At 54.2% G+C, this 13,878-nt stretch overlaps 1 protein-coding gene across 1 annotated transcript; it reads left to right on the top strand.

Annotated features, from left to right (window-relative positions):
• The first annotated feature begins 4,821 nt into the window (after positions 1–4,821).
• FBXL14 (F-box and leucine rich repeat protein 14) lies at positions 4,822–6,566 on the top strand. The gene has a single exon (XM_038767910.1). The coding sequence runs from the start codon at positions 4,847–4,849 to the stop codon at positions 6,050–6,052; it is 1,206 nt and encodes a 401-aa protein (XP_038623838.1). The 5' UTR covers positions 4,822–4,846; the 3' UTR covers positions 6,053–6,566.
• Positions 6,567–13,878: the final 7,312 nt, after the last annotated feature.

Below are 13,878 nucleotides of genomic sequence, written 5' to 3'. Positions count from 1 at the left end.
GGGACTGTCTCTATATGTTGCCAACTTGTACTTCCCAAGCGCTTAGTACAGTGCTCTGCACACAGTAAGTGCTCAATAAATACGACTGATTGATTGATTGATTTTCTGGGCCTCAGTTACCTCATCTGTAAAATGGGGATAAAGACTGTGAGCCCCCCGTGGGACAACCTGATCACCTTGTAACCTCCCCAGCAGTAAGAACTGTGCTTTGCACATAGTAAGCGCTTAATAAATGCCATTATTATTATTATTATTACTGTGTGCAGAGCACTGTACTAAGAGCTTGGCTGGGTACAATACAACAATAAATAGACACATTCCCCACCCAGTCTAGAAGGTAAGGTGACAGTCTAGTGGAAAGAGCACAGGCCTGGGAGTTAGCCGGCTCTGAGTTCTAATCCTGACTCTACACTTATAGGTTGTGTAGTCTGGGGTGAGTCACTTCACTTCCCTGTGCCTCAGTTACCTCATCTGTGAACTGGGGATTAAGGCTGTGAGCCCTAGGTGGGATATGGATTCTGTCTGACCCAATTACCTTGTATTAGCCCCAGGGCTTAATACAGCCCCTGGCGTACAGTAAGTGCTTTAATAAATACAAAAAAAAAATAAAAATAAAAATCAGGGTAGGTTACTCTCTTAAACTTTACTAGGCCTCTGTTTTTTCATCTGGGTCCAATCCGTTTTGCTTGTCTCCACCCCAGCGCTTAGTACAGTGCCTGAGACACAGTAAGCGCTTAACAAGTACCATCATTACTGTGAAGCGTTCCATATTTTTGAGAGCTCACCTCCTCCAAGAGGCCTTCCCAGAGTGAGCCCCCTTTTTCCTCTCCGCCTCCCTCCCTCTGCCTTACCCCCTAGCCCTCCCCACAGCACTTGTATATATTTGTACATATTTATTTATTTTACTTGTATTTACTATATTTATTTTATTAATGATGCGCATAGAGCTCTAATTCTATTTTTTCTGATGGTATTGACAACTGTCTACTTGTTTTGTTTTGTTGTCTGTCTCCCCCTTCTAGACTGTGAGTCCACTGTTGGGTAGGGACCGTCTCTGTATGTGGCCGACTTGTACTTCCCAAGCGCTTAGTCCAGTGCTCTGCACACAGTAAGCGCTCAATAAATATGATTGAATTGAATTGAATAAATTCGCTCAGTACAACCTAGAAAAGCAGCGTGGTTCAGCGGAAAGAGTCCGGGCTCGGGAGTCAGATGTCATGGGTTCTAATCCCGGCTCCGCCGCTTGTCAGCTGTGTGACTTGGGGCCAGTCACTTCACTTCTCTGGGCCTCAGTGACCTCATCTGTCAAATGGGGATGAAGACTGGGAGCCCGACGTGAGACAACCCGATGACCTTGTATCTACCCCAGCGCTTAGAACAGTGCGTAGTACATAGTAAGTGCCTAGCAAATGCCATCATCATTATTATTATTACAGTGCAGTGCACACAGTAAGTGCTCAATAAATATAACAATTTAATTGAATTGAATAAATACGCTTAGTACAGCGCTGCGCACACAGTAAGGGCTCAATGGAAGCAGCCTGGCTCAGTGGAAACAGCCCGGGCTTGGGAGTCAGAGGTCGTGGGTTCTAATCTTGGCTCCACCACATGTCTGCTATGTGACCTTGGGTAAGTCACTTAACTTTTCTGTGCCCAAGTTACTTCATCGGGAAAAAGGGGGTGAAGACTGTGAGCCCCACGTGGGACAACCTGATCACCTTGTATCCCCCCTGTGCTTAGAACAATGCGTGGTACATAGTTAACGCTTAACAAATACCATCATCATTATTATTATTACTACAGCGCAGTGCACACAGTAAGTGCTCAATAAATACAATTGAATTGAATAAATACGCTTAGTACAGCGCTGTGCATACAGTAAGGCCTTCCCAGACTGAGCCTCCTCCTCCCACTCCCCGTGTCTTACCTCCTTCCCCCCCCCAGCACCTGTATATATGTATATATGTATACGTTTGCATATTTATTACTCTATTTATTTTACTTGTACATATTTATTCTATTTAATTAACTTTGTTAATATGTTTTGTTTTGTTGTCTGTCTCCCCCTTCTAGACTGTGAGCCCGCTGTTGGGTAGGGACCGTCTCTATATGTTGCTAACTTGTACTTCCCAAGTGCTTAGTACAGTGCTCTGCACACAGTAAGCGCTCAATAAATACAATTGAATGAATGAATACGACTGAATTGAATAAATACGCTTAGTACAGCGCTGTGCACACATTAAGGGCTCAATAAATATGACTGATTTGAATAAATAATACACTTAGTACAGCGCTGAGCACACAGTAAGGGCTCACTAATAATAATAGTGATGGCATTTACTAATCGCATACTACATGCCAAGCACTGTTCTAAGCGTTTGGGGGGATACAAGCATTGCTCAGTGGAAAGAGCACGGGCTTGGGAGTCAGAGGTCATGGGTTCGAATCCCGGCTCCGCCACTTGTCAGCGGTGTGACCTTGGGCAAGCCCCTTAACTTCTCTGTGCCTCAGTTACCTCATCTGTAGAATGGGGATGAAGACTGGGAGCCCCACGTGGGACAACCTGATCATCTTGTATCCTCCCCAGCGCTTAGAACAGTGCTTTGCACATAGCAAGCGCTTAACAAATACCATTATTATTATTATTACAAGGTGATGAGGTTGTCCCACTGGGGGCTCCCAGTCTTCATCCCCATTTTCTAGATGAGGGAACTGAGGCCCAGAGAAGTGAAGTGACTTGCCCAAGGCCACCCAGCAGACAAGTGGCGGGGCCGGGATGGAGACGACTGAATGAATAAATATAGGATGGAGTGAATGAATAAATAGGATGGAATGCATGAATGAAGGAAAGGGGGGTGGTGGGAGGAGGCTTTTACCCTGTCAGAGGCAAAGGGGGCCGGCGCCTCAGGAGTTAAGGATGAAGTGACTTGCCCAAGGTCACCCAGCAGACAAGTGGCAGGGCCGGGATGGAGACGACTGAATGAATAAATAGGATGGAGTGAATGAATAAATAGGATGGAATGAATGAATGAAGAGGGGGGGGCGGTGAGAGGAGGCTTTTCCCCGGGGCCGGCGCCTCAGGAGTTAAGGCCTCCTCCTCCCCCTCGTCCCCCTCTCCTTACCTCCTTCCCTTCCCCACAGCACCTGTATATATGGACATATGTTTGTACGTGTATTTATCACTCTATTTATTTAACTTGTACATATCTATTCTATTTATTTTATTTTGTTAATCTGTTTTGTTTTGTTGTCCGTCTCCCCCTTCTAGACTGTGAGCCCACTGTTGGGTAGGGACCGTCTCTCTATGTTGCCAACTTGGACTTCCCAAGCGCTTAGTCCAGTGCTCTGCACATAGTAAGTGCTCAGCACATAGTAAGTGCTCAATCAATATGATTGATTGATTGATTGAGCCCACTGTTGGGTAGGGACCGTCTCTATATGTTGCCAACTTGGACTTCCCAAGCGCTTAGTCCAGTGCTCTGCACACAGTAAGCGCTCAATCAATACGATTGACTGATTGATTGATTTTAGACTGTGAGCCCACTGTTGGGTAGGGACTGTCTCTATACGTTGCCAACTTGTACTTCCCAAGTGCTTAGTCCGGTGCTCTGCCCACAGTAAGCGCTCAATCAATACGATTGATTGATTGATTGATAGGGACCGTCTCTCTATGTTGCCAACTTGGGCTTCCCAAGCGCTCAGTCCGGTGCTCTGCACACAGTAAGCGCTCAATCAATACGATTGATTGATTGATTGAGCCCACTGTTGGGTAGGGACTGCCTCTTGATTGATTGATTGATTAACAAACGCCGTGTGTTATTATGATTTTTTTAGACTGTGAGCCCACTGTTGGGTAGGGACCGTCCCTCTATGTGGCCAACTTGGACTTCCCAAGCGCTCAGTCCGGCGCTCCGCCCGCAGTAAGCGCTCAATCAATACAATTGATTGATTGATTGAGCCCACTGTTGGGTGGGGACCGTCTCTATACGTTGCCAACTTGGACTTCCCAAGCGCTTAGTCCAGTGCACTGCACATAGTAAGCGCTCAATCAATACGATTGATAGGGACCGTCTCTATACGTTGCCAATTTGTCCTTCCCAAGCGCTTAGTCCAGTGCTCTGCACATAGTAAGCGCTCAATCAATACGATTGATTGATAGGGACCATCTATGTTGCCAACTTGGACTTCCCAAGCGCCCAGTCCAGTGCACTGCCCACAGTAAGCGCTCAATAAATACGATTGATGATTGATTGATTTTAGACTGTGAGCCCACTGTTGGGTAGGGACCGTCTCTCTATGTGGCCAACTTGGACTTCCCAAGCGCTCAGTCCGGCGCTCTGCCCGCAGTGAGCGCTCAATCAATACGATTGAGTGAATGAATGAGTGAATGAATGAATGAATGAACAAACGCCGTCGTGATCCTGCTCAGCGAAGGCGAGCGGACGGGACGGCGGAGGGGGCTGGGCTCCGTCTCCACGGCAACGGGGTCGTACCACCGCGGGCGGGCGGGGGGGGCGGGCTGACTAACGGCCGCGGCGGCGCGTGCGCGGCTCGTACCACCGCGGGCGGCCGGGGGGGGGCGGGCTAACGGCCGCGGTGGCGCGTGCGCGCGGGGGGTGGGGGGGGGGGTGGGAGGGTGGAGGACAAAGGCGGCGCCGCGCAGGCGCGCTGGCGCGGCGCATGCGCGGGGGGGGCGGCCCCCCCTCCCTCCCCGCCGCCGCCGCCGCCGCCGCCGCCGCGGTCGCCCCCGGTGCCGGTCCCGGTCCTCCCTCCCCCCCCCCTCCCCCCCCGGGGAGGGGGCGGCGGCGGCGGCGGCGGCGGCGACGGCGACGACGACGACGACAAGATGGAGACGCACATCTCGTGCCTGTTCCCCGAGCTGCTGGCCATGATCTTCGGCTACCTGGAGGTGCGGGACAAGGGCCGGGCGGCGCAGGTGTGCTCGGCGTGGCGGGACGCGGCCTACCACCGCTCGGTGTGGCGCGGCGTGGAGGCCAAGCTGCACCTGCGGCGGGCCAACCCGTCGCTGTTCCCCAGCCTGCAGGCCCGGGGCATCCGGCGGGTGCAGATCCTCAGCCTGCGCCGCAGCCTGAGCTACGTGGTGCAGGGCATGGCGGCGGAGCTGGAGAGCCTCAACCTGAGCGGCTGCTACAACCTGACGGACAACGGGCTGGGCCACGCCTTCGTGCAGGAGCTGGGCTCGCTGCGGGCCCTGGACCTGAGCCTGTGCAAGCAGATCACCGACAGCAGCCTGGGCCGCATCGCCCAGTACCTCAAGGGGCTGCAGGTGCTGGAGCTGGGCGGCTGCAGCAACGTCACCAACACGGGCCTGCTGCTCATCGCCTGGGGCCTGCGGGGCCTCAAGAGCCTCAACCTGCGCAGCTGCCGCCACCTGTCCGACGTGGGCATCGGGCACCTGGCCGGCATGACCCGCAGCGCCGCCGAGGGCTGCCTGGGCCTCGAGCGGCTCACCCTGCAGGACTGCCAGAAGCTCACCGACCTGTCCCTCAAGCACATCGCCCGCGGCCTGGCCGGCCTGCGCCAGCTCAACCTCAGCTTCTGCGGGGGCATCTCCGACGCGGGCCTGCTCCACCTGGCCCGCATGGGCAGCCTGCGCGGCCTCAACCTGCGCTCCTGCGACAACGTCAGCGACGCGGGCGTCATGCACCTGGCCACCGGCGGCCTGCGCCTCTCCGGCCTGGACCTCTCCTTCTGCGACAAGGTGGGCGACCAGAGCCTGGCCTACGTCGCCCAGGGCCTCGACGGGCTCGAGTCCCTCTCGCTCTGCTCCTGCCGCATCAGCGACGACGGCCTCAACCGCATGGTGCGGCAGATGCACCGGCTGCGCACCCTCAACATCGGCCAGTGCGCCCGCGTCACCGACCGGGGCCTGGAGCTCATCGCCGACCACCTCGCCCAGCTCACGGGCATCGACCTCTACGGCTGCACCCGCATCACCAAGCGAGGCCTGGAGCGCATCACCCAGCTCCCCTGCCTCAAGGTGCTCAACCTGGGACTCTGGCAGATGACCGAGAGCGAGAAGGTCAGGTGAGGGGGGGACCCCGGGGACGGGGGCCCGGGCCGCGCCTCCCCCGGCGCCCCCCTCCTCCCCCGGGGACCGCCTTCCGACCCACCCGCCGGCCCCTCCCAGTCGCGCCCTTCCTCCGGGCCGGCGACGCCTGCCCACGCGGGCGCACGCGCGCACGTGGCGAGGGCCGAAGGTGTGAAGGCCGGCCCAAGGTGTGAACCCCGTCCGCCCGGCCTCCCCGCCACCCTCGAGGAGAGGGCGAGAGGAGAGAGAGAAGGCACCCGCTCCCCCTTCCGCCCTCCGGAGATGCTTTCGGGCGAATACTGTGACCCGCCTCTCACGCGGAAAGATCTGCCAACGCCATCCCCCCCCCCCCCCCCAGCCTCGCCCACCCTCCCTCCTCCTCTCTGACAGCCGCCTGGTCTCCCCGCTCTCTTCCTTATTCCGATTTGAAGCAATTCAAAAAAAGAAAAAGATCGCCGTTCTTGTGGAGTTTTTATCGGTTTTTTTTTTCTGCTGAATATATTCTATATATTATATATATATAAAATATATACGTCTGGCTACCTCGTTTTAATTTACTCCCCCCCCCCCCCGCCCCGCCGAAGCCCTGGAATAATCGCAAGAAAGATATTTTGAAACTGAAATATTTTTGTGCCTAGACTGGAAAGGGAAGCCCCCGAGGGATTTTGGCAGCCTTGTGTTTGTGTTGGCTCGGGACCCCTCCCCCTCCTCCCGCCCCTCCCTCCCCCCCCTCCCCAAAATGTGTCGCTTCCTCATTCTGGCTTTTAATTTTCCTCTCCTTGCTCTCTCCTTGTGACCAGTGGGATCCGGGGAAACCGACGGTGTTTCTGAATCTCGACTTAATTTATAGCACAAACACTTTGGGGGGTGGGAGTTGGGGTGGGGGCTTGGATTTGGGGGCGGGTGGGGGGGGACCGAAAATCGGGGCCGGCTTGGGGTTTTGGTTTTTTTTTTTTTTGTAATTTTCTTTTTGAGATGCAGGTTGTGTCTTGACAATGCTGATTATATATGCAAACTCTCCCTTTTCCCCCCACCCCCTCACCCCCCTGTCCCCTTCTTCCAACCAGGGTGGCTTTTCCCCGTCGCCCCGGAGAGAGGAATAGGGGGCGGAGGGCGGGGGCGGGGGTCTCAGCCTCGGCAGCTGGAGTGGGAGGAGACAAATTCACGTGTTTATCTCTTATTCTGTCAATAAAATGGAACTGGTGAGGTGGGGGCGGGTGGGAAGGGGCGGCAAAAGTCTGTTCCCCAAGAGGAACGGCTAATTTTGTGTGTGCATCGTGTGGAGGGGCCGGGGGAGGTGGGGGCGGAGGGAACGGTTGTGGCTTCTTTCTTTTTTGTTTATTTTTTCCTTAATTATTACTGTCCACTTCGAATAGGATGCGTTTGTTGGGTCCGTTCCGTTTCTAAAGCCCCCTTCCCTTCCCTTCACACCAGCGCGCCCACGGAGTGCAAGCAAACCCACAGATCCGATTAATTGTACTGTTTGTGAATTTGTATAAAAAAAAAAAAGATCCTCTTAAAACATTTTATATTCTTACAGTAAAAGGTTAAACTGATATTTATATAATAAAAGAGGAAATATGAAGTATGTTTTTGAAAAAAAATCAGGCTGTATCTGTGAATTATTAAGGGCGGAGGAGGGGGGATGAGTGTATGGGGGTGTGTCTACATAGATGCACGAAAGAAAGTCAAAGGAAGGGGTCGGGGGGGGGGGATTGAGGGTGAGGGGCGCATCTCTTCGGGGGTCGCCGAGGGGAGGGGGTTGTCTGTGAACTGGAGAGAGGAGCCGAGCCATTGTTGGAAAGTTCAAAGAGGAGCTGTCCGAGCCGCCCGCCCAGTCATGCGTGCGGAATCTGCCAGGGCCGGGGTCCCAAGCTGGGGGTCGGGTGGGGGGACCCGAGGGGACGCCAAGACCCTGGCTTTAACATTCCTGTCCAGCCCCGGCTGGATTTACGCCGCCCACCCCCGTTGGAGGGGAGGTAGCCAGGGCTCCTGAGCCGTAGGCGTTCGGAGCGGGCCCGGAATCCAGCCCGCTGCCCCTCCAGGGATGGCCCCCGTGTCCGAGGTCGGCCAGGCTAGGTTCCCTGCCCTTTCACACCCATGATGATCATTTCTAAGCGCTTACCACGTTCCCGACGTCGCCGGGGGAAGATACGACCGGATCGGAACGCCGTCCCCGTCCCGCTGGACCCCCATTTTACAGAAGAGGGAAACCGAGGCCCGGTGAAGTGATTCGCCCGAGGCGACGCATCAGAGCCCGGATCACCCGACTCCCACCCGGCCTCGGGCCACGCCGCTTCTCCTCCAGGGATCCGGGGCGACGATCTTTGCTATTAACGGTATTTAAGTGCTTACTATGGGCCAGGTCCCGTACTACGGCGGCTGTGGGTAGATACCGGTTGGCTAAAGTCCACATCCCACATGGGGCTCACGTTTCCCGGATGAGGTGACTGAGGCCCCGAGAAGGGAAGTGACCTGCACAGGGTCACCCTGGGATTAGGACCCAGGTCCTCTGACCCCCAGGCCAGGGCTCTACCCGTTAGGCCACGCTTGCTTCTTCGATGGCTTCTCGGGAGCAGATCACAAAAACGGCGTCGTTCTCTCCCGAGAAGCCTTCCCAATTGAGCCTGGCGTGGCCCCCCATTTCTCCCCGGGTTTGGGGGAGGTGGGGTCCCCTTTCCTCACGGGGCACGCGAGCCCCAGTCCGGAGCCCTCCGTGTTTGGTTCTGCCTCTCCGACAAAGCCGGAGAGCCAGTGTGGCGGGGCCTGGACTACTGGGAATCAGGACACTTGGGTTCTGATTCTCATCCCTGCTCCGCTGCTGGCCTGTTGTGTGACCTTGGCCCGGTCACTTCACTCCTCTGGGTCTCAGTCTCCTCATCTGTCAAATACCCATTCTGTCTCCCCCCTTAGGGAATGGGGCCTCTGCCAATCATTCAATAAATCACTGGTATTTATTGAGCGCTTACTGTGTGCGCAGCACTGTACTACATGCTTGGGAGAGTTCATTACATTCCCTGCCCACGAGAAGCTTCTGCCAATCATTCAATAAATCACTCGTATTTATTGAGCGCTTACTGTGTGCGCAGCACTGTACTACATGCTTGGGAGAGTTCATTACATTCCCTGCCCACGAGAAGCTTACAATCTGATCTGATCATCTTGCACCTACACTCAGCGCATAGGAAGCGTTTAGCAAACACTGCAATTATTACTTATAATAATAAAATCAATCAATCGTATTTATTGAGCGCTTACTGTGTGCAGAGCAATGTACTAAGCGCTTGGGAAGTACAAGTTGGCAACATATAGAGACAGTCCCTACCCAACAGTGGGCTCACAGTCTAAAAGGGGGATTAATAATAATGTTGGTATTATTATTAAGCGCTTACAATGTGCCAAGCACTGTTCTAAGCGCTGGGGGGGATACAAGGTCATCATGGTTGTCCCATGGGGGGCTCACAGTCTTCGTCCCCATTTTACAGATGAGGGAACTGAGGCAAAGAGAAGTTAAGTGACTTGCCCAAGGTCACACAGCAGACAAGTGGCGGAGCAGGGATTAGAACCCACGACCTCTGACTCCCAAACCCAGGCTCTTGCCACTGAGCCACGCGGCTTCTCAATGATCACTTACCCCTCTCCGGGCCTTTGTTTCCTCATCAGTAAAATGGGGATTCAGTACTCTTTCTAACAATAATAACGGCATTTATTAAGCGCTTACTATGTGCAAAGCACTGTTCTAAGCGCTGGGGGGGTAACAAGGTGAACAGGCTGTCCCACAGGGGGCTCAAAAGTCTTCATCCCCATTTGACAGATGAGGTAACTGAGGCCCAGAGAAGTGAAGTGACTCGCCCAAAGTCACACAGCTGACAATTGGTGGAGTCAGGATTTGAACCCGTGACCTCTGACTCCAAAGCCCGGGCTCTTTCCACTGAGCCAGGCTGTTTCTCTGATGCTGCTTTCTCCCTCCCCCTTAGACTGTGAGCCCCATGTGGGGCTCTACCCGATCCGATTAGCATGTATCTACCCCAGCGCTCAGCACAGTGCTTGGCACCTAAGAAGCATTTAACAAATACCACTAGGATTACTTAACCTATCCGTGCCTCAGGTTCCTCATCTGTCCACGAGAAGCAGCGTGGCTCAGTGGGAAAGACCCCGGGCTTTGGAGTCAGAGGTCATGGGTTCAAATCCCGGCTCCGCCACTTGTCAGCTGGCTGATTTGGGGCAAGTCACTTAACTTCTCGGTGCCTCAGTTACCTCATCTGTAAAATGGGGATGAAGACTGTGAGCCCCACGTGGGACAACCTCATCACCTTGTATCCCCCCAGCGCTTAGAACAGTGCTTTGCACATAGTAAGCGCTTAATAAATGCCATTATTATTATTATCTGTCAAACGGGGGATTTAATACCCATTCTCCCACCCTCCTAGACTGTGAGCCCGGCGAGAGACGGCATTTGATTAATCTTGGACTCACCCCAATGCTTCGCTCAGTGTAAGCGCCTAACCCATCCCACAATTATTATCCTGGATTCCCCCTTTGGCTCCACCCCAGGGACACCAAAAACCGAATCCCCATTCCAACCCCTGCTCCCCCCCACCCCCCCCCCCGATCATTGAGCTTTGCTCTATTTTTCAAGGTATTTGTTAAGCGCTTACTATGTATTAAGCCCTGTTCTAAGCGCTGGGGAAGATGCAAGAAGCAGCGTGGCTTAGTGGAAAGAGCCTAGGCTTGGGCGTCTGAGGACGTGGGTTCTAATCCCGGCGCCGCCACTTGTCAGCTGTGTGACCTTGGACAAGTCACTTCACTTCTCTGTGCCTCAGTGACCTCATCTGGAAAATGGGGATTAAAAGCGTGAGCCCCACGTGGGTCAACCTGATTACCCTGTATCTACCCCAGCGCTTAGAACAGTGCTTGGCACGTAGTAACAAATACCATAGTTATTATTATTATTATACAAATCAATCAGGTTTGTTTGTAGCTGCCAGCCTGGGCAGAGAAGTTTCTCACAGCTTCTCCTCTGTAAGGAGCTTACAGTCCTCTGCTATACTGGACTCTCCCAAGCACTTAGAGTGCTCGACAATCAATCGATCCATCAAGCAGTGGTGTTTATTGAGTGCTTACTGTGTGCAGAGCACTGTACTAAGCACTTGGGAGACCCCAATTCCACACAATTGGTAGACACATTCCCTACCCACCGTGAGCTTACAGTTTAGAGGAGGACCCAGACAATATAAACATCATATGACCATACCACGTACCGTAAGCGCTCAATAAATACGATCGATTGATCCACGCCACTTGCTTGCTGTGGGACTGGGGACTTCTCCGTGCCTCAGTTTCCTCCTCCGTACAATGGGGATTCGATACCTGTTGTCCCCACACTTAGACTGCGAGCCTTGTGTGGAACAGGGTCTGTGTTCTGATCTGACTGTATTGTATCTACCAAAGCGCTTGACTCATGAGAACTTAGGCCCAACACGGCCTAGTGGATAGTGTGCAGGCCTGGGTCATGGGTTCTAATCCAGCCTCCGCCACATGTCTGCTGTGGGACCTTGGGCAAGTCACTTCACTTCTCTGGGCCTCAGTTCCCTCATCTGTAAAATGGGGATTAAGACTGAGAGCCCTGTATGAGACAGGGACTGCGTCCAACCTGATTAGCCTGTATCTATCCCAGCGCATAGCACAGTGCCTGGCACATAGTAAGCACTTGATACCACAATTATCATTATTATTATTAAATACCACCATTATTATTAATTATAGCAACGAGAGGTACATCACAATCAGGCAGGGCATTCATTCATTCAATCATTTATTGAGAGCTTACTGTGTGCAGAGCACTGTACTAAGCACTTGGGAATGAATAGACCGGCCACTGGTCCAAGAGAAAGAAGGGACCCCTATGGTGACCCCCTTTGCCCCACTGCTAAACCAGCCTCTGGGTGGGGGGCTGTATTGGGCGTCCCCCCTCAAGCCCGGGGTGGGGGAGCAGGAAACCCTGACAGGTTCACCATCAGAGAAGCATCCCGGGCTATCCAAGAGGCGGGGTGAGTTTGCCCTGCTCTAGCCAGCGCCACGAACCCCGCGACAAATATTTTGGCCAGAAGCTATCTTTTCAGAAACAATATTCTCCGGAAAACACCTAACCCATGGTCTCGGTCCATTTCACCTCCCAAAAAACAAACAGCAGGTGGACCTGCCTGTTCCTTCCACTCAAAATGAATAACCTCAGCTCTTTTCCCTTCAAAATAAAACCCAAGGGCTCCTCCCTGGTTTCTTTGTTGATTTTTAAAAAATTGGTATTTAAGTACCTACTAGGGGCCAGGCACTATATTAAGCGCTGGGGTAGATAGAAGCTAATCACGGTTGGGCACAGCCCATGTCCAAAAAAAATTACGTCCAACCCAATTTGCCTGTATCCATCCCAGCGCTTAGTACAGTGCCTGGCCCATAGTAAGCGCTCAACAAATACCGCAATTATTAGACAAGGTAATTCGGATGGTCCCAGTCCCTGTCCCCCATCACAGTCTCAATCCCCATTTTCCAGAGGAGGGAACTGAGGCCCGGAGAAGTGAAATGACTTGCCTAAGGTCACCCAGCAGAGAAGAGGCGGAGTGGGGATTAGAACGCAGGTCCTCCCGGCTCCCAGGCCACTAGGCTCGGTAACTTCTCAGAGGAGGGGAGGTGGAGGGGCGACGCAGGAAAGGGGGGTTCAGGGGAGGAGGCGCTGGGCCTGGTCCCCTGGCCGTGCAGGCCCTCGGGTTTGCCGGCAGGGGGCGGCGTTGGCTAGCTGTTGAGCCTGTTGGGCTCCTTCCCTCCCTCCCTGGACTAGGGGGACTACTCTCCTCTCCCCTCTTCTCCTTCCCTCTCCTCTCCCTTCTCCTCTCCCCTCTTCCCCTCCCCTCTCCTCTCCCGTCTTCTCCTCTCCCCTCTTCCCCTCCTCTCCTCTCCCCTCTTCTCCTTTCCCCTCTTTTCCTCCTCTCCCTTCTTCTCCTCTCCCTTCTTCCCCTCCTCTCTCCTCTCCGTTCTTCTCCTCTCCCCTCTTCCCCTCCTCTCCCTTCTTCTCCTCTCCCGTCTTCTCCTTCCCTCTCCCTTCCCCTCTTCTCCTTCCCCCTCTTTTCCTCCTCTCCCTTCTTCTTCTCTCCCTTCTTCCCCTCCTCTCCTCTCCGTTGTTCTCCTCTCCCCTCTTCCCCTCCTCTCCCTTCTTCTCCTCTCCCCTCTCCTCTCCCGTCTTCTCCTCTCCCCTCTTCCCCTCCTCTCCTCTCCCCTCTTCTCCTTCCCTCTCCTCTCCCATCTTCTCCTTTCCCCTCTTTTCCTCCTCTCCCTTCTTCTCCTCTCCCTTCTTCCCCTCCTCTCTCCTCTCCGTTCTTCTCCTCTCCCCTCTTCCCCTCCTCTCCCTTCTCCTCTCCCCCTTCCCCTCCTCTCCCTTCTCCTCTCCCCTCTTCTCCTCCTCTCACCTCTCCCCTCTCCCTCTCCCTCTCCCCTCTCCCTTCTTCTCCTCTCCCCTCTCCCTCTCCCCTCTCCCTTCTTCTCCTCTCCCCTCTCCCTCTCCCCTCTCCCTTCTTCTCCTCTCCCCTCTCCCTCTCCCTCTCCCCTCTCCCTTCTTCTCCTCTCCCCTCTCCCTTCTTCTCCTCTCCCCTCTCCCTCTCCCCTCTCCCTTCTTCTCCTCTCCCCTCTTCCCCTCCTTTCCAGCCTGTACAGCAGCCACCCACTGCTCTTTACCCCGGCCAGCTAGCACTCTGAGACCACCCCCAGTGAGCAGGCCCAGAAAGCCCTCTCATTGAGCACCCCCAAGAGTCCCCACAGCAAACACCCCCAGTGAG

Source organism: Tachyglossus aculeatus, chromosome 27 (genome assembly GCF_015852505.1).
Source record: "Tachyglossus aculeatus isolate mTacAcu1 chromosome 27, mTacAcu1.pri, whole genome shotgun sequence".
Classification (NCBI taxonomy): domain Eukaryota; kingdom Metazoa; phylum Chordata; class Mammalia; order Monotremata; family Tachyglossidae; genus Tachyglossus; species Tachyglossus aculeatus.
This window is presented reverse-complemented; position numbering and strand designations above follow the sequence as displayed.